The 21,655-nt window shown below is 37.0% G+C and overlaps 1 protein-coding gene across 2 annotated transcripts in view; it reads right to left on the bottom strand.

Annotated features, from left to right (window-relative positions):
* Window positions 1-824: 824 nt before the first annotated feature.
* Window positions 825-21,655, bottom strand: part of LOC131928836 (uncharacterized) — a 35,942-nt gene continuing 15,111 nt past the window's right edge. Inside the window, exons 1-14 of one of the 2 annotated variants that reach the window (XM_059284970.1) lie at window positions 10,141-10,260; window positions 9,719-9,860; window positions 9,016-9,125; window positions 7,751-7,865; window positions 7,079-7,206; window positions 6,356-6,455; window positions 5,371-5,498; window positions 4,346-4,439; window positions 4,003-4,118; window positions 3,685-3,784; window positions 3,415-3,539; window positions 3,114-3,213; window positions 2,016-2,146; window positions 825-1,395 (exon numbers count right to left, since the gene is read on the bottom strand). In XM_059284970.1, the coding sequence (XP_059140953.1) occupies window positions 1,319-1,395; window positions 2,016-2,146; window positions 3,114-3,213; window positions 3,415-3,539; window positions 3,685-3,784; window positions 4,003-4,118; window positions 4,346-4,439; window positions 5,371-5,498; window positions 6,356-6,455; window positions 7,079-7,206; window positions 7,751-7,865; window positions 9,016-9,125; window positions 9,719-9,860; window positions 10,141-10,171 (1,497 nt within the window). In that variant the 5' untranslated portion in view covers window positions 10,172-10,260 and the 3' untranslated portion in view covers window positions 825-1,318. Of the gene's footprint in view, window positions 1,396-2,015; window positions 2,147-3,113; window positions 3,214-3,414; window positions 3,540-3,684; window positions 3,785-4,002; window positions 4,119-4,345; window positions 4,440-5,370; window positions 5,499-6,355; window positions 6,456-7,078; window positions 7,207-7,750; window positions 7,866-9,015; window positions 9,126-9,718; window positions 9,861-10,140; window positions 10,261-21,655 lie in introns of those variants that run through there. The other variant, XM_059284971.1, reaches the window with a different exon arrangement.

The raw sequence follows: 21,655 nt of genomic DNA, 5'->3' as shown, positions 1-21,655 counted from the left end.
TGTGAAAGTAGTTTAAGCGCCGCTTGATATCTTGACCACTCACATAGACATCTTGTTAGCTTTAAGACAATAAATGGTCTAAACTCCCAATCACACGTTAACCACCACCACACACACTTTCTAAAACATCTTAGGGGTCATCTGTAAATGATGTCATACTTATTTGATGATTTTTACCCCCCTCTCCTACATCACACATCGTTACAAAAAGCCAGCCACCACCGAATAAAATGACGTCACGACGGAGCCTACTATCCCCTCAAAATTGCATTTAATTTTTTTAAACATCGTTTTCTTTCTGAATAGTTAATATAAAGTATATTAAGCTTTATACATTTATTGCAATTTTCAAAAAAAGTGAAGGTTAAACTTCAGTTTTGAGCATTACTTGTTAAAAAAAAAAAGAAAAAGTGACGTCACACTATTTGAATTACCCGTCAGAAACTACAGACCTCCTCTTCCCCATACTATTGTGACATCATTTATGGACAACCCCTTAGCCAAAACCTTCCTCCATTCTCCACCGTCCCTCAAGACTAACGCGAAAATCTTGAGTACTGATCCCGGGCTCAAGTCATAAGGACTTCCCTGGGTCTACCCAGCTCATATAGATACTTCATTAACAATAAAGAAACAAAAGCCACTGGGCTAACCATACTATCTCTCTCTATGCCGAGGTCATCGAAACGGATGAGCTAACCCTAACCCTTACTTCACTAGTGCCTAGGGCACGAACTGTAAAATGACTGATAATAAAAACGTTTGACCAGTTTTACAACAACAAAATGCATACGGAAATATACGTAATAAAAAGAAATTATCCCTTGAATTATATTATACATACTTTTAATATGAATTTTTCAAAAAATCTGCGTGCATGCGTATGTTTATAAAATCATTCGTACATTAAATTTATTTCAGACATCTCATCCAGGTAGGCAGCTGTTGAACACAGCCGGTCTGAAGCCGTGAACAGCTGCATTTCATGCCTTTCATACATTGCTAAAAGTGCTCAGAAATAAAACATATTCATACATCGACAATAAGCAATTTCTTACAAAATTTAAACGTTTCCGTCACTTCACGAAAACACAGTTCTCTTTGAGATTTGGTATTTTGTATTTATTTACAAAGAGTATTTTTTTACTGTAATTAGACAAAATTCATCATCTAAAATTACAAAGTTGCTCTGGAGTGAAAGGACAAACACAACACAATTATTCAAACAAAAATTATTCCCCGAGGTGTGACTACATTTAATGTTGAACTTAAAAAAAAATGTATTTAAAACATTGAACAAAATTTACATTTTGTTTTATTACAAGAAATATGAAAATGTCCTGATGAAGATCGCGACCAGGAAAAACATGGACACTTGGATTTGAGATGCAGAAGCTGAAGAAAAAAAAATAGTGTTAAATTTTTATTAAACCACACACAACAACTATTGTCAGAAAATATTCTATTTATGGAAGCGCAAAACTTAAAAGGACTTGACAAAAAACATCGTGAAAGACAAGGACATTTTTTAAAGACGAGCCAGAGGAAAAGACAATTGTGTTAAGGTCAAGTGGCATTACTGCATAATTCACATTTTAACAAATGTCAAATCCTGACTTCAGTCTATTAAGAAAGTCAAAACCACCTGATTTAACAGACCACATATTTTTTGGCTACAATGAACGAGGCATTTATGACGGGCTTGGAGCTTAAGGTGCGCAGTCGTCTAAATTCTGTTCGTTGTGTATTTCAGTGTTTGTGTCAACTTTTATAACACTGTCCGTGTCAATCAGTGTTTAATGTATTAGTGCACTGACAATGTGTTGGTTTGATCCCAACACAGAATCGAAATGCTTTTGCATGACCGATTACAAAGAGGGTCTATGTGTATATGTGACTTACACCCCCGGTTCCAACAAAGTGATTTAATTCTCCCAACACATAGGCGGATTTACATCCCCCACAACAGAGAATGACTTACATCCCCCACAAAATAGAACGATAATGTGACTTACATCCCCCACCACACACAGGCTTGATGATTTTGTTCAGCTTGTCCTCATACCCAGAGGCGGCACTGCTGGTTGTTCTGCAGGTGGAATCTTGTCTCAGACCGTCAAAACAGGTGATGCCAACTCTGGCACGTCTGGGGCAAAACAAGTTCACTTGTAAGGTTTAGTTGACGGTGTAATTTGGTGGTGTCTTATGTGAAGGTGTGTAAAGTTGATGTAATGTTATGGTTATTATGTGGAATTGTATCTAATGTGTATGTATGTAATGTTGATTTGTGAAATGTTCAGATGTGTAATGTGGCGCTGTGTAATGCGGAGATGTATAATGTGTATGTAATTTAAGATGTCAAATTAAGATGTAATAGTTTAATTAATATACATAAAAGTATGGACAAGATTTGAGTTTTGTTTTGTTAGACAAGGGCTAAGAAAAAAAAATGGAGCTATCTCCCCTAAACTTTCTCGAATATTCTTATACAACTCTACGGCGGATGGCAACTCGGGATATAGACATTATTTTTAAACCATTTTAAATAATTACTTAAACTTTTAAAAATAGAACAGAATCTCATATAAAAAAATATTGAGCACCAAATGAATAGCAAATAATGTGTGTATAATAATGCGAAACATTAGTATTTTATAAAGAAAAAAACTGATTTTTAAATAGTTAATTAATCATCTAATTAAGTAGCATAGTATATGACAATACATTAAATTCGAGTTTTGATCTACGTGAAAAGTTTAAAAAAACTCGGTCAAATAAAATTATTCGAAATTTTGTTCGCAATTTTCCGTCTGTTACGGACGATACACAGAGGAATGAAGTGAAAACTAAATTCCTACGCATTTTTTTGTTGAGGAATTATAAATAGGATAAAATACTACATACGGTCACCGGAAATGACTCATAATTCGACAGTAAACAAAGGTTTACATCTTTTACATATATGTATATAACATTTCGTCTATCTATCAGAAACAGTTAGCCTAATCAAGTTATAGGCGTTTGAAAATATCGATTTCGTTTTTCGAACGATTACAATACATCCTCTATACTTCGTGTTCTATGAAGTAAAAATTGGGACAGAGATCACTGACCTGCAGAACTCTGCCTGTTGCATGTCCTTGCTGATAGAGTTGACGAAAGTTTCTGTGGCGGCACACACTCTCATGCGGTCGTTGCAGGTTCCGATAGCAGCTGGAGAAAGATTTCGTTCATTCATTTATCAACGAGTTTACTGAAGACAGTGAATGGTGTGTAATTGAAATCAACTGATGTAGCCAATCAAGTTAAACATTTATGATGCACTAGCAGCCAATGAAGTTATACATTGATGCTGCACTAGTGGTTATAAAAGTTAAACATTGATGGTGCACTAGGAGAAGATAACCCGATTACCTCCACAAGCAGGAGCAATGTCCACACCAAGTTGTGTCTCAGTGTCACTGACCAGGACATTTTCTTTAGAGCAAAGGGGATCTCTCCTGACAAAGTCAAAGCACTTCACGGCAGTGTTCACCTTCCTTCAAGGACAAAATGATTTATATATATATATATATATATATATATATATATATATATATATATATATATATATATATATATATATACGTAAATGTGCATTTAATTACAATAACGTTTTACTAGAAACAGTGTAAAGGTACCAACCCGCAAAATGTAGCTTTGTCAGTGTTTGTGTTCATGGACTTGAGAGCTTCCAGATTGTTGACACACACCATGATACGATCAGCACATGACCCCACGGTGGCTGTAGAGAAGAAATTTTAGAAACTATTAGATAAATTGCTATATATCGTCCTGCTTTGTTAGGTTTATATATATATATATATATATATATATATATATATATATATATATATATATATATATATATATATATATATATATATAGTACGAATTGAAATGTCGGAATAATCTGACCAAATTCCAGCCAGCGTGTAGCATATCAAGAATGAGAACACTTACGACAGTTGGCTTTCGTTTCTTCCGTCTCCAGGTCCGTCCTCAACTTGTCGATCATGGCCTTGACCGAGTCCCTGCAGGCCAGACCAGCTGTACACTCCAGAAATTTGGCCGACACGCTGTAACAAACAAGTGGTTACATCACAAAAATGTGATCGACAATATGTAACAAGGTGCAACTGTCATACGCATGACTGAGATACGATGTTAAACAAATGACATCAGACAGACAAAAACAAAGTTACTTGACATTAGACGTGCAAAATCTAATACACATAATATGCCCGATGTTGAACTACGAACATTTTCTTAACACAGTGTAGACACTAACACCTGCTTTTCTTACTTGCACTGTGTAGCGACGTCTGTGTTAGGTCCCAGCGTTACTAGATCAGCCTTGCAGTCGTTCAACTCCGTAATACAATCACTGCTCTTTGGACCTGAGGATGAAGTATTTGTTATAAACTAGTTGTGCCGTCTCGCGGTGCTGCCATAAAAAAAGAAATTAGTGAAGAGATACGAGTTAAACTAAAATTAATTGATTAGCTGAACTTCTTCCTCGAATGTAAGAGGAAAGTAACTATGCCAAACAAACTTGTATGTTCAGTTGTTAGTGAAGCAGAAGCAGTCGGAATGTCGTGGGACTCGCTTTGAGGAACAACCTAAAGCCGAGTGTGATGGCGAGGCGTGGTTGTGTACCTACGCTGCACAACTGGTCCACAGGCATGATTACCATTTTCAGGTAAATACTTAAACAGGCTTTAAACCCCAACTTCTGTGTAAGGCACCGTTGAGGTATCTACACGGGGTATTAGTTTGTGCTATCAGTTATTCGTAGATACATAGTTGATAACTTTCGGTAGGTTAGAACTCGAGTTATTTAAAAATAAATAACGTCGCTACTATATTTCTTCGATCCACATCCACCAGACAGCCCAGGTTAGGCTGTATGAAAAACTTGAGTGTACATTGATCACCCTCCACCCATTTGCCAATGTCGTCGCATGGCGCTCAGGGTAGTCACCAGCTACATACATCAGAGGCGTAGCATGTGGTTTGGTTTTTTTCATTGATTATATAGCCCACCGTATCCCTGTGTTGGGCGCTCTTTAAAACGAATGTAGGTATCTTAGTTGTCGGGTTAGGGGGGATGTTGGAGTACGGAACGCTGCGGGTCTTACGACCGCTGGTGTGATGAAGTACATAATTTCAGTATGAATTCGTATATTTAAAAGAAAATGTTAAACAGAACAAACATAAAAATGTAAGTTGAAGCTAAAAGCAGCTTCTAAAAAAGTATTTTTGAAGAAAAGAATAAAATCGCACTACAATAAAAAAAATATATATCTGTAAAAAAGCCCTTTAACTTACTACAGTAGTGGTTGACATAGGCCTTGATGCTGTTGACCATTTCTGCTGTAACAGTCGAGCCGTTCCCGGTGGTGCAGGGTAGAGCTTTGGCTTTCTCGTCCACACACGCGAGAGACTGTGCTGCTTGTCTGGAATAGTTTTTTCTCTTTATTAACCCACATTGACATTTTTCATTCGTTTATTAAATAATCAGTAACTATAGAATTGGTGGAGTCAGCTCAAGGCTTACAAACGCCAGATGGGTAATTCTATTTTTATATATATATATATTTTAAAATTCTATAACCGACCTAGCATTAATACCAAATATCAAGTGTATATAAAATGGGTTAAGCCAGAATAAGACAGACACATTCCATTAAGTCTAAGTTTTACAGTTCAATGTCAAGGTAATTGACTTCTACATAGTTTCTTAAATAGAGTCGGTGGGTTCCAAGTACAAATTACGATAACATAAGTATGTGCAGTTGTAAACAAATATGTTGACGCCAATGGGGTGAAGCTGCATAAAAGACTTGATAACTTGTTTAAATATGATTTCTGAAACTGGGTGTCATATGTGAGTAAGTGAATATAGTTTTAGTGTCTGTTACTGATGCCAGAGAAGCTATCAATGCTTCTCTAGTGTAGTAGGGGCAATTGAAGTAGAGTTCACTTGCTTCGGTGACCTCGGCATATAAATGGATAGTGTGATCAGCGCTTTGCCCAGCGGCGTTTACTTTCCCGAGAGTTAAGTACCCATCACAGCTGAGTAGACTCGGTTGAGTTCTAGTGACAAGAACCCGGATTCAAACTCGAGACTTTTGGGTTAGCATTCTAGCATTCTACCGCTAGGCTACGCCTTTGTAGGTGTGATAAGTGTTTTTACAAGGTGCGGTAACTTAACCTATATGTCTGTTTTAGGTGTAGTGGGTGTAGTAAGTATTGTGATTGTATTAGGTGTGTTGTGTGTGTAGGGTGTAGTGATAAGAATTAACTAACTTACCCGCAGGCTGTTACAAAGTCTTTCTGGGTTTTGGAGGCTATTGTGATGTCATTGACCAGTTGTGAGGTGCAAGTACCGAGAAGTTTAGCACATTCTCCCTCTAAAACATAACAAAATACGACACTATATTTTTAACATTGCCTCCACAATCTCAACACAAGGCAACCCTAGGTTCCCTATACCACTAAGTAATATCATTTTACAACCCTATCACTTAACAGTATGACGCGAACAAGCTCTAGTTGTCTTATTTCAAAACGAGACCTTGTTTTGGTTTTTCCTTTAAGAAGCAAGCTGGTTTTATTTTTCTAAAGACAAAGACGAGACCTTTCATCGTTCTTCCAAAATTAATAAAATGAGTGGGACTTGTTTCATTCAACGCGATATTGCTAAAAAATTCAAGCAATCGTACAGTGGATATGATTCGATTTTTTTGTTGTCTCCACAAAAGTTAAAGTATATAAGCACTTTGTGTTGAGAACAATGTGATCAATACCAAATCTTTTTTTGTGACTGACTGACAAGAAACAAGATTAGCACTCAATCTTTGTACTGACTGAATTACAGGCAAAATGATCAACACTCAAATTTTGTTGTGTCTGATTTTCAAAGGGATCAACACCCATTCTTCGTCGTGACTGACATTCACAACAAACCAAGACAGCTGTTAAAATTGTGAAAATGTGTTTAGCCGAGTGAACCATGTAAAAAATGTTTCCTTACGGCATCCATCTAGCAAGTCATCCTGGTCAAAGGCGGAGATGACATCTTGGATCATGGAGAGAACAGGTGGGGAGCAAATGTTAGCAGCAGCCAGCTGTTGGTTGCACTGGGTGAATTGTGTCAAGGCGCTGAATAGTAAACATTTTATATCATACATTTTGTAAAGGATTGTTGATTTCACATGAAATAACATTGATAAAATTATTAGAAAAAAAAATTATAGTTAGTAATTAAATATTTCCAGAAAGACGAAGTTTAAATATCTATTATGAATTGATACATATTTTCATATGCCGTACAATGTGACGAATTACGAGGGTAAAACTGGGTTTGAAGCCAGCGACATCAACTGTTTTGAAACAGTATTCACACAAAATATACCTCAAAATTTTTCGAAGTTGGCAATGCTCAATGGAAAATAAGTTGTAAAATTCTGGTCAGTTGTTTTCCCCTTAAAAACTGGCCACAATTTACAATCTTGATGCAACAACAGCCGTAAAAAGATCTAATTCAACATTGATTTCTGCAATGTTTTCATTGACTATCCACGTCGTTAGTACTTGCTAGTCTATTATGCCTTTCAATACGTCCACCACTATTCAGTTATTATAGGAAATTGCAAGTAGCTGTGTTTAATGTATATTTCAGAACGCTAAGCTAGCATCGACTTACGGGCAGGCCTTTGTGCCTTGGTTGTTCCTGATGTCGCCCTCAATGGTGTAGAGGCTAGTCATACAGGTGCCGAACTGAGTGGCACAAGGGGTGACTAAATTCTGGCCAGGTCCTCCTGGAATACAGAAAGAGGGTTGTCTTATGCCAGATAAGCTAGTGGCACGTGCATGTAATTGAGTTAAAATTAGAACATCAGAAAAGTTCCAGCATTTAAGTTGAGTGATTGACTACATGGATGGTTGATCCAAGCAGGTTTATAGTTATATTTATTTTTAGATCATTGTGGAAGGTACGCGTGGCAGATGAATGTGGCAGGTGAATGTGGCAGGTGAATGTGGCAGGTGAATATGGCAGGTGAATATGGCAGGTGAATGTGGCAGGTGAATGTGGCAGGTGAATATGGCAGGTGAATATGGCAGGTGTATGTGGCAAGTGAATATGGCAGGTGAATGTGTCAGTGATGAGGCAGATGAATGTGGCAGGTGAATGTGGCAGGTGAATGTGGCAGGTAAATGTGGCAGGTAAATGTGGCAGGTAAATGTGGCACATGAATGTGGCAGGTGAATGTGGCAGGTGAATATGGCAGGTGAATATGGCAGGTGAATATGGCAGGTGAATATGGCAGGTGAATGTGGCAGGTGAATGTGGCAGGTGAATGTGGCAGGTGAATGTGGCAGGTGAATGTGGCAGATAAATGCCGCAGGTGAATATGGCAGGTGAATGTGGCAGGTGAATATGGCAGGTGAATGTGGCAGATGAATGTGGCAGGTGAATCTGGCAGGTGAATGTGGCAGGTAAATGTGGCAGGTAAATGTGGCAGGTAAATGTGGCACATGAATGTGGCAGGTGAATGTGGCAGGTGAATGTGGCAGGTAAATGTGGCAGGTGAATATGGCAGGTGTATGTGGCAAGTGAATATGGCAGGTGAATGTGTCAGGTGAATGTGGCAGATGAATGTGGCAGGTGAATGTGGCAGGTGAATGTGGCAGGTAAACTTTTGATGCGGGGTCGGGTGTGTTTTTTTTTATTAAGGTTGTTAGAACTGCAGGAGATTCATCACACTAACGAATAATGTGATAACATAGAAAACATTTCAACAATTGTATTTCTATGCACAAACTTAACGTGCTGTTGTTTAAATTGTAAATAGTAGATTTAGGTTAGGGACAAACTTTATGAACTTTATACCTCTCTCTTCAGTCTTATCACAGTTTAGAAGGGGAGACAAACTTTCGGAACTATATAACAATTCCCTTTAATCTTACCACAGACTCCGTCTACTATGGGTGTGACGAGAGCTTTGAAGGGCTGGAGCTCGTTACACGCATCGGCATTTGGTATTCTATTGAAACAGTCCGTCATTGTTCTGTAGGCTCTGGAATAGAGATAAAAGATCAGTCAGAAATGTGATCGTATAATAAGTCAAAAAGTACAGGTCAAGCCCCAAACAAGGCTAAATTAGAGAGTACTGGTCAAGCCTCATGCTAAATGCCAAATTATCGAGTACAGACCAAGCCCCAAACAAGGCCAAATTAGAGAGTACAGATTAAGCACTAAACTAGAGGCCAATTTAAAGAGCAAAGGTCAAGTCAGAAATTAGATTACATGTCAAGCGAGGCGAGAGAATATGCGATTAACATAAATATAATGCATTTTGAAGAAAATAGAGAACATGCATTTTTTTACAGCATACGGCGGTAAGAAGACTTAGTCCTGGGCGAGCAATCCCAGACTAGCATTGAGCAAGAAGATTTTCAACACTGGGCATGAAGAAACACTGGGCTAGAATACTTGCAACACTGGGAAAGAAGACTTTCAACACTGGGAAAAAAGACTTTCAACACTGGGATAGAAGACTTTCAAAACTGGGCTAGAAGATTTTCAACACTGAGACAAAAGACTTTTAACACTGGGCAAGAAGACATACAACACTAAGCACAAAGCTAGGAAAAGAAAACAAATACTTACTTGCATCCTCCAAGGAAATCAAATTCATCGAGCTTCTTCCTGACCAAATCCTTAGAAGCGAAGTAACATGTTTGAGCGGCCCTACCGCAGTCAGTTGTGGGATTGGGCGGATTGGATTGGGCCAGCGAGCTGCCAGCAATGGCTAAAGGAAGGTTTATATTTTAAATTTAAGTTTTAATAACCTTTGCAATTGATATCACATTGAAGCTCAATAACCTTTTTTTTCATGAAATAATAACAATATTATTTTTGAAAAAAAATTATACGGCATCCTCATTTTTCAAAAGTAGAATCATTAAAACAACATTACACATTCCTTAAGTTGTTTTTAATCCAATAGATACAATAGTAAAACCTTGCTTGACCAATTATTACAGTTGTAAAACCTTGCCTATCCCATTGTTACACTTATAAAAACTTACCGAAAATTACTAAAATTACAGCGGGAAACATTTTTGTGACTTTCCCCTCGAACGGTGGACAAGATGTGTTGATGGGCAGATCCCGTCACCTACGTAATTTCTTCTTTGGCCCCTAACTTCCCAGCGAGCCAACACATACCAGTTCAATTATCTTATCCGACGGGCTGATAAAACTTTGATTTAGGTATAATTTTTTATTTTAAAGAGGCACAAGAATTAAAACAATCATGTGGATCAGGGTAATAGTTTAATAATAGACATCTACGATGTTCATACCATTTTACATGCGATTTTGAAATAACACCAAAGTATACTATTGATCATCTAATAATTTGTTACACCCAGTGTTAATAGAAAAAATCAGTGGCGTGCAGACCTATGTAGATGCCCGGGGCCAACTCAATTGGAAGATGCCCCCCTTTATATATATATATATATATATATATATATATATATATATATATATATATATATATATATATATATATATATAATATATATTATATATATATATATATATATTATATATATATATATATTATATATATATATATATATATATATATATATATATATATATATATATATATATATATATATATATATATATATATATGGACAGCGGCTACGGGGTTTAGTCTTAGCGACGCCGCTGCCTGATTTTAGTTATAATGTACACATTATGTTTCATCCTCGAAATAGTCTGTATGTGTGTGTGTGTGTGTTTGTGTGTATGTATGGGATGTAGATTCTGATTGAAGTATGTGATATTGGAGTAGAGAAACATTAAAGTGTGAGCTGTATGCATATTTTCATCATTGTAATTGTGTTGGAAGGGTCCGTTTTAAATTACAGGAAGAAAATGAGTGCAAGAAAACGAATGCAATAATTATTTGACACATTTACTTGCCCTTGCTTAAAGATTAGATAATGGCTAAATATCTGCTACACGTGTTGTAGACGTAGGCCTACACGCACATATAATAAAGGTGTGTGTTATCTAAGGGATCTAGATCAAGATAAATGGTAGTAAAGGATGGGTGTGTTATGGGGTAATTAGGATGCAATAAACTTTTGTTAGGATTATTAAACTTCTTGTTTAAAATAGATGATCATGTCTTTATAAAATAGACCTAACTGATCTAAATTTAAAATTTTTGGTGCTATAGAAATTAAAACTTCTCGGATTCGATGAGATTTAAAATAAAATGTTTTTGCTCATGGTCTCTTGCTTATAGGTCTATGGGGGGGGGGGGTTAAATGATCCCCGCAATAATATTCAAAGGTAGTTCGAAATTTAAAAAGAAATACACTAAATGATACATGTTTTAGTTGTGACTGTGTTTAAATGCACATTTAATCAACGTTTTGCGAGTGTTGGTTGAAAAGGGGGCGTCTCCCCGGTACGTTAAAACATCCAACACCAACACACACGTCGCAACTGATAAGTGACCATTAGAGTTATCTTGGGTAAGTTTCAGGTGATAAAGTCCAATCTGTTGTGAACGTTACAAAAGATTAAATCGTTAAAGTGGGTTTTTAAAGAAAAAATCTCGCTACTAAAAGTATGGAAAGTATCTTATATTATTGTTAAGCGACTTTGGGTAGCGAGCACACATGCGTAGCAACAGCTACCCTAGGCGAACAATTATGTCAGATTTTAAGAGAAATATCATTTTTTTTTATTTTTTTTTGATAATATCGAATAGAGTATGTTATATATTTGACAGTTAACGAATTGACAGTAGATACGTTAACATTATGTTTTTGTTTTACATTGTTAAAGTTAATTAAATAGTAGTGTAATATTGTATACGAGCTGACCCGCCGCTATTTAGTTGTTTTATTTTTTACTTTTCAGTACTTCATAGTAAGTGAATTTGACACTACCCTCCCTTCAATTCCTCCCCCCCACCCCCCGCCACCGTGAAAGCAGGAGTCCGTGATGACAGTTTGCAGACGACAATGAAAAGATCAAGCAGAACTTCTTATCTCTCCTTAGTTTCAAATCGTTTAAAATCTAAATTATCTGCCCCCCTAATAGCTGTTACTAATTCTACCCGGCTCTACGATTGAAAACATTTGGGGTGAACCTTAGCTCACCAGAATGGTGGGGGTGGTAGCTATATGCCTAGATAGCGGGGGGGGGGGGGGGGGAAGTAACGGCGTGCCTTTACGTGGTGGTGTCTCGCATGGTCCCCATGAAGAGAATTATATATATATATATATATATATAATTTAAAAAACACATTTATTTTCAAATTTTTAGTACATTATAACATAAAAGCTTGTTGTTAAATATTACAAAGTTGTGTAGGCGTTTTTAAAAATTGTACTAAGGTACAACCGAATTATTTTAAAGTGTAATAAACGTGTAAAGACGTGGGTGAGTAATTTCTTAACATCGACTGTTTATAATTTAATCAGTGAGATAAAAGAAAAAGCTAATCGCGTGTGGCTTTTTCTGTAGCTTTTGTGCTCTCTCCCCTCCCCCGCCCCTCGCATCTAAGCTGCGACACTAATATAGCACACGTTTTTATCAGGATACCGTCACCGAGATCTGTGGCAAGGTGAAGGGGCGTCGCCACAACCGGAAATATTTGATTATAGACTGGCTGATAACAGAAACTTATGTATGTTGAAATAATAAAAAACTATTGTAGGTAGAGGGAAAACATACTTTTAAGAACAAATTTAAACGGGGAGATAACTGTGTTAATTTAATCCTGTATTGGTAACCGATATTTTCGCAAAGTTTTTTCCCTTGGTATGAAAAAAAAATTATTGATTTTTTTTTTGAGAAAAGTTTGCTTTGAGTAAAATCGTAAGATTTAACATTGTGAAGTCATCTATTAACCTGGTCGGTAGATCAGAGATTAATATTTCTATACAGGGCGGAAGGACTCAAGATTTTAAACTTCAGAGTTTGGGTCACAATCTTCTTGAAGCATCAATGAAGACATTACTTTAAAAAAAAAATTGAACAGTTTTTTAGGCGGAGCAGAAGAAACGGAGTTATTCGGGAGGGGGGGGGGAGGGAGGGACTGGAGAGAGATATTAGATAGCGAAATTTAAAAACATGGCAGCAGAATAGCGAACCAGACTAACGCAACATTCTTTGTGTTTCCTTTTATGTAAAACTGGTCGAAGATTTATTGGTGTTTACCAATTCGTGAATTAGACGACAGCACAACAGTAGAAAAAAATATACCTGACATACTTTGAGTTTATATATTGCATGGACCGACCGAGATGACGGTAAGCAAAACTTTTGTGACGTAGGACGACCTACACGACAGTAAACAGGATGCGAGCTATAAATGGACGATTAATTAAGATAAATATCAAAGTTATCTTATTGATTTGTTCTAAGTGGTTTCAAGGCTAAAATTAGGATTTTTTTTTTAAAGACAACGATAATAGTAATTAAAAGTGGTCAGTGACATTCATAGCTTATCAAATGACCAGGGATTCATTTGGCCCGTCCAATGAGTTGTGACTCATATAGCACGTCCAATGACCAGCCACTCATATAGTTTATTTCAATAACCAGTGACTCATATAGCCGTCCAATGGTGAGTGACTCATATAGTCTTCCATTGACCAGTAACTTAATATATCCGTCCTATAACCAGTGACTCATATTTTCTAATGACGATGAAACTCCGTACACTGTTGCTAATCTTTCACACAATTAAAACCAATCATAAAGCTAGTTACAAATATACAATAAGGTAAACGTAAATTAGAAAAACAAACAAAATATTTCGAATCAAAAACAGTTTAATAGAAAGTTTATCGTTCTAGAATTGACCCAAAAATATTATTCTAAAGCAGTTATCAAAGTTTAACAGGTAATATTTAATTATTTATTTAACAAGTTGTTATATGAAGCAAGCTGTACGAAAAGTTAATGAAAGAAGTATAATTATTTTTAAAAAATAATAATATTTTAAATGCACTGAAAATAAGAAATAAATCAAATTTTGCTTTCTCTAATAAAAGCTTTAATTGCCCATAAGATCACTTATATACTATAGCCTCCAACGCTTTTATTTAAAAAATGCAAATTGGTTTTATTTTCTTAATTTCAGTGCATTTTAAAGATTATATATATATATATATATATATATATATATATATATATATATATATATATATATATATATATATATATATATATATAATAATTTCTGACGTTGACACCACTTAGGCTATGACAAAAATATTTGCTTTAAGGGGGCAGTATCACCCAGACATTTGAAAATTGACAAAAAAATTTGCCAAAAAAAAACTATTATACATACACACATACATTTTTTACCATAATAGTAAATATCAAGGAGTTATAAAACAGTACATAAAGGAAAGTTAACGTATGATGCAAACACTTTTTATAAATAATTTTACCAAAAAATGCTTACTAAGTAATTTTAGGCTGCGGTTTTCTAACATTTAGGCCCATCCTGCTGAAAATACTCTAGGAGATGCATAACAGGGTAGCCTATGGCCGGAACTAGGAGATATCCATTGTGACCAATTTTAAAATTTTTAGAATTTTTCAAAGTCAGACCAAAAAAATGGAACTTTGAAATTTTCTAAAAAATGTATATGTCAATAGAATTCTATTATTTTAGTTCCGGCCATAGCTGTTAACGCAAGGAATGTTTATACCAAATTTTAAGTACTTTACTTATGGTTTCGAAAAATTGTTTACGAACAAATTCAAAATGTAATAAAATACTCATAAAATAATTTTTTGAAAATTTATTGCCATATATATACTCTACAATTTATATACTGTATTATAGCAGACGAAACGTTACTACTGCTGTAAAATTTTGACATGTGTATGTTGAATAGTTTTTTTTTGGTGATCGTTTTTGTTTCCCTCCCTTAGTCTGGGTGATACTGCCCCCTTAAACCCGATTACTAGCTTCTTGCAATCTCTAAAAGACAGTCATCTGTCACTTCTTGACGCCAGTGGAAACCAGTCTGTCCGCGTCAAATAGTTCACCCTTGTACACAGGCTGCTAGAGAAAAAATAAAGCTTGAGATTAATTCTGTTGTTATCTCTGCTTTTGTTACAAATTTTTGAAGTTATAAAATTAAATTTTAATAACTAATTGTACAACTAATTAGTTTCAAAATTATATATCTTTGCATTGTCATCGAAGAAGAAAGTGCCTGGAAAGTTTGGACGAGATCGATGCATTAGAAATGGGTAGTCGAAAACTGAGCCAGACTATTGCAAAAAAAAAACTTTTCTGAAAGACATTTGCTGAAGACTGTTTTCCCGAATGCACGTTTTCCCGAATGCGACAAATTCAATAATTGACGTTTACCAGAATGGGGCCGAGTTCGAATCCAGGTCCAAGTCAGTGGAACGTCCCTGAGTCCACCCAGCTCTCACGGTTACCTAACTCATGTTTAAGAAAGAAAAGGTGGCTAGGCAAAGTGCTGACCACACATTCCCTTCATATGTCGAGGTCAAGAAACATATGAACTCCACTTCATCTGCCCATTTGATCGCTAGGTGTAATGAAGATTGTTTACTTTTACTTTACCTAGATGCCTGTATAGATGTTAAACATATTGGAATTCCCTTAATCATATTGGGATCCTTTAATGTATTGCAGTATCCTCCAACATATAATGGCATTTTTAACTCATACCGGAACACGTTCAATGTAAGATGGGAATCCTACTATATTCCCGATTTCTCAAAATCCTTCAGAATTTAATAATTTTATATCATATTCTCATAAAAAATATTCTAAGAAATGTTCACCTCCATGTGTTTAACAACTATTATATTTATTTAACCCGATTGCATTGGAAATGTCATCCCAAACCTTATTGTTGTATAAGAATATATAAGACAAAATTTAGGGGAGATCACTGCAGCTTATTTGGAACACCAGTTTTGGGGTCAATTTGTATGCCCCTGTCTGTGTTAATGCGCATGTCAGTGTTTATTCGACTCACATCCCTCACAAAGAGTGATAGTATGACTTACATTCGACACCACACATAGGCTTGATGATTTTGTTCAGCTTATCCTCATAGCCAGAGCCCTCGCTAATGGTTGTGTTGCAGGTGGAATCTTGTCTCAGACCTTCAAAACAGGTGATGCCAACTCTGGCACGTCTAGGGCAGAACAAGTTCACTTGTAAAGTTTGTATGTCGGTTTAATGTGGAGGTTTGTAATGTGAAGGTGTGTAATGTGGTAAGGTCAAATGTGGAGGTGTGTAATGTGGAAGTTATATAGATATTATAGTCTATTTTAGCATAAAATTAACGAGAAATTATTAATCAATGTCCAGCTTAACCAGATGGCACTAAGAACCTACGAACCGTCGCGGATCTCAAAAGAAGGTTTAAAATATCCTTTACCTATTTGACACATATACGGTGGAAACCTTTAGAGACGATTTTGTTTTGTTTTGTTAGACAAAAGCTAAGGAAAAAATTACGACAAAGGTTACTGACCTGCAGAATTCTGCCTGTTGCATGTCCTTACTAACCGAGTTGACGAAAGTTTCTGTGGCGGCACACACTCTCATGCGGTCGTTGCAGGTTCCGATAGCAGCTGGAGAAAGATTTTTTTCATGTATTTATCAACGGCTTAACTCTAGCAACGAAATGGGGTACTGGGGCACAATTAAAATCAACTAATGTAGCCCATGAAGTTAAACATTTATAGTGCACTCGCGTCCAATCAAGTTAAATATTAATCGTGCGCTAGCGGCCAATCAAGTTATACATTGATGCTGCACTATTGGTCATAAAATTTAAATATTGATGGTGCACTAGGAGAAAATAACCCGATTACCTCCACAAGCAGGAGCAATGTCCACACCAAGCTGTGTCTCAGAGTCACTGACCAGGACATTTTCTTTAGAGCAAAGTGGATCTCTCCTGACAAAGTCAAAGCACTTCACGGCAGTGTTCACTTTCCTGCAAGGACAAGACGAATATATATATATATATATATATATATATATATATAAAGCAAAGTATGTTTGTGTATCTGTCTGTCTGTCTGTCTGTCCGTCTGTCCTTTATGCATTACTACACCTCTCATCACATCGCCGTGAAACTTTGGGAAGTTGTTGAGAATATTCCTGGGGAGGTTTCTGCAAAAAAAATTATTTCAAATTCGCAGGGGTGGCGCCCCGGCAGGGCGCGATTTGTTTTTTTCTTTATACGGTATATAAAAATAAAAGTCGATTTTGGTTTAGCATCGTTCATCCGATAGCTATGAGACTTTGAGGAGTTCATTATACCACTCTAGGGAAGGGTTCTGTAAAAAAAAATTTAATTTCGCAAGGGCGGCGCCACGGGAGGGTCCGATTTTTCTCGATATACGGTATATAAAAATAATAAAAGTGAATTGCAGTGACACCGTTCATCCGATAGGCATGAAACTTTGGGGAGTTCATTATAAAACTCTATGGAAGGGTTCTGTAAAAAATCATTTTTAATTTCGCAAGGGCGGCGCCACGGGAGGCTGCAATTTTTCTCTTTATAGGGTTTATAAAATTTCGGTTTCACACCGTTCATCTGTGTACCATGAAACTTTGGGGAAATGATTATATTACTCAATGGTAGGGTTCTGCAAACAAATATTGTTTAATATTGCAAGGGCGGCGACCCCCGGGGGGGGGGCGATTTTTTTTATATATACACGGAATATAAAAAAATAAAACTCGGATGCGATTCATCGGAGTGCCGTGAAACTTTAGGCAATAGATGAGAATACTCCCGAGAATATTTCTGCGAAAAAGAAAACTAAAGTTTCTTATGGGCGGCGCCATATAGGGTACAACTTTCGTCAATACACGGTTTTGGCTCCCATAGTTTTAGAGCGAATATTTTGGCCAGTAGCGTAGCGAGGGGGGGGGGGGGGGGTGGGGGGGCGGGGGGGGGGGGGACATATGTCCCCGGGCGCCGATCTTTGGGGGCGCCAAAATGGGTCGGAAAAATAAATTGAAAGGTTGAGGGGGGTGCAAATCGAAAGTGTGAGGGGGGGTGCAAATCAAAATCTTGAGTGGCGGTGCAAATCGAAAAGTTATTCCCGGGCGCCGGGAAGGGTTGTTCCGCCTCTGATGTTGGCACTTAATCGAGCGTCCTGCATAGCGAGTAAGTGGTACTACTATACTCAGCGGTAAAACTACAGCAGGCTTCTAAAAATAACTTTGTAACGCGAGGAAATCCTTCTGTACAGTTTCGTCACCTTGCGAAAGATGAAAAAATAACTTTTTGAATATGAGGAGCCTACTGTAGAGTTTCCTCATTTTGCGAATGATGCTATAAGCATCTATTATTTGACAATCCAGTCAGAAATTGAGATCGAGCATCTAATAATAGACCATTAGTAACGCTAGCATATTGCATCAGACACACTGATCGTTAAAACACGTCCACTAATTATTTTACGGGTTAAAGAAAAAAATCATGTACATTTGTGTCACTTTAGCGAATGACGAAATCTGCATCATAATTAACAGGATGCTATTTGGCCGATGGCGCCTTTTAGTTTTAAGGAGCCAGGGGTCGTACGCCGCGCCTATGTGTAATCGGGGGGGGGGGGGCTGAGAGCGGGCCTCTACGTCTCTGACACATGTGCGGTCACCGAAGTGTGTTCTATCATATTATTTCGGTGAGTGATTAATGTACACTCAATGTTTTCATGCGGTACTGTAGGTAAACCCGTGTCCCGATATTTATGATCCAAGCGCAGGCACTGTTTACATTTAAATAACTCACTTTTAGAAAAGACGGTCACGCGTCTAAGAACATATGATTGGTAACGCGTTGGTGAAATCCTGCTAATACATGTCGTCAAACTTTCTTCTATCCCCGCGGCAACGCGCGGGGGACGAGTACGCTAGTATATATATATATATATATATATATATATATATATATATATATATATATATATATATATATATATATATATATATATATATATATATATATATATATATATATATATATATATATATATATATATATATATTTGTGCATTTAAATACAATGACGTGTTACTGGAAACAATTTTAAGGTACCAACCCGCAGAATGTAGTTCTGTCTGTGTTTGTGTTCATGGACTTGAGAGCTTCCAGATTGTTGACACACACCATGATACGATCAGCACATGACCCCACGGTGGCTGTAGGCAAGAAATTTTAGAATCTCTGAGAAAAATGGCGGTTTATTGTCCTAAGTTTGTTTAAACACATACACACATACACACACACATACATATATATATATATATATATACATATATATATATATATATATATATATATATATATATAGAGAGAGAGAGAGAGAGAGAGAGAGAGAGAGAGAGAGAGAGAGACCGAAAACTAGCCGGTAAAACCTGTCTTGAACGACAAAACTTACGGCAATGTTGTTTCGTTTCTTCCGTCTCCAGGTCCGTCTTCAACTTGTCGATCATGGCCTTGACCGAGTCTCTGCAGGCCAGATCAGCTGTACACTCCAGGAATCTGGCCGACACGCTGTAACAAACAAGTGGTTACATCACAGAGATTCGACCAGTACACTAACAAATTGTTGGCAACATGTATACGCACGACGTCAAAGAACGACACTAGACACATGACAGTAGACACATGACATTAGGCGCATAACATCAGACAAACAAATCAAAAGACATACGATATCCGACACTAGACGTACGAAATTAGACACGTAATACGCTTGATGTTAAACTACGAACATTTTCTTTACACTGTGTAGACACTTACACCTGCTTAACTTACTTGCACCGTCTAGCGACGTCTGTGTTAGGTCCCAGCGTTACTAGATCAGCCTTGCAGTCGTTCAACTCCCGAATACAATCACTGCTCTTTGGACCTGAGGATGAAGTATTTGTAATGATTTAACTATGTCGTCTCGTGTTACTGCCATCCGAATAGAAAGGAAATTAGTCCGAGATGCGCGTTCATCCACCAAATAATACATTTGCTGAACGTTTTTCCCCAAAGAAAGAGGAAAGTAAGTAGTCCAAAAAAATTGAAAAAGGTCAGTTGCTAGTTAAGCAGAGTCTATAAAAATGTCGTGGGCCTAGCTTGGTGGAATCAACCAAAATCGAGTATGAAGGAGAGATATTGTTGCGTCCCACAATGAGTTCACGTGAATGCTGATGATGAACGCTTTTTAGGTATTTAGGCCTACTTATACCGGCGTTAAACATCAACTTCTGTGTAAGGCGCCGTTGAGATATAAATACGGGGTTTTAGCTTATGCTATCATTTATTCGTAGATACCATATTAATAACTTTCCGTTTGATTATAACTCGAGTTATTTTAATATAAACTAGTCGACCCGCGGCGTAGCATACGCCGCTTTTTAGTGACGGGTGAAGACTTCCTGAAAGACATGTTGTCCAAATGATGTGGGTTTGGGCAAACGACTGTAAATGGCGTAAGAGAATTCCAGCCAAGCATGATTGCAGGTGAATGTTATGAATAAATCAGGCTTTCCACATTTGCGGACAATTGCAATTGCGTATTGGTAGTTCTGTTACATATACCGTGGACTGCCTTGAAACGTGGAGGGAAGAATGATCAACTGTCCAGGGTGAATGTTATTGCCTTGTGCTTTCGCAGCGATAGCATCTACCAGTCCCCTATATTGTTCTACGCGCAAATCTTGTTAATGGGAGCGTAGGTAATGTAAACGCGCGCCTTCTGTTCTGACATATTGCTGGAAGAGTTTGCCGCTGGAATGCAAGATGCAGATCTCATGGCAAGCATGTAAGCATAAAATTGGAGTTCTGTGACTCAAGTTCTGTTCGCGGTTTATCTTCAACATTTTTAGTACTTTAATTTTTTGTTAATATAAGAGACCAAATGAACATAATACAGCGCGTATGATTGTGCGGAATAGTAGGATAGGATAGCCTACTAATTTCAGAAATTTTTTAGTGATTCATAAAATATTAATTAGGGATCGAAATTAGTAAAAATTTGATGTCATATTGTATTGTCTTCAAGTCTTGATACACCTGCCAACTTTGAAACGAATCTGTCAGTAACAAGTGCCCGAAATTCCGCTCGCTCGTTTTGATTTATTTGACGACATATTTATTGACGACAGACAGAGGAAGCAAGTTAAATAAAGACTTGTAAAAAGGTTGTTTAGGAGAACAGCTGATGTTGCACTGGTAAACAATATAATATTCAACAGGAAAACTGTTATATAGCTTACTGCAGTAGTGGTGGACGTAGGCCTTGATACTGTTGACCATTTCTGGTGTCATTGTTGAGCCGTTAACAGAGGAGCAGGCTAGAGTTTTCGCTTTATTGTCCACACATTCTAGAGAAGATGCGGCTTGTCTGCAAAATTATTTTTTTTCTTTTGGATCCGACCTTGAATTGGACACTCGATTATTAAATAACCAGTAAATGGAAAGTGTAACGGTCAGCACAAGACTGACAAACGCCAAATGTCTAAGTATTATAGATTCATGTC

Source organism: Physella acuta, unplaced genomic scaffold (assembly GCF_028476545.2).
Source record: "Physella acuta isolate Inbredline_101_S28 unplaced genomic scaffold, ASM2847654v3 ptg001554l, whole genome shotgun sequence".
NCBI classification, from domain to species: Eukaryota; Metazoa; Mollusca; class Gastropoda; family Physidae; genus Physella; species Physella acuta.
Note: the sequence above shows the minus strand (reverse complement) of the source record. Positions and strands in the feature narration are given on the sequence as shown.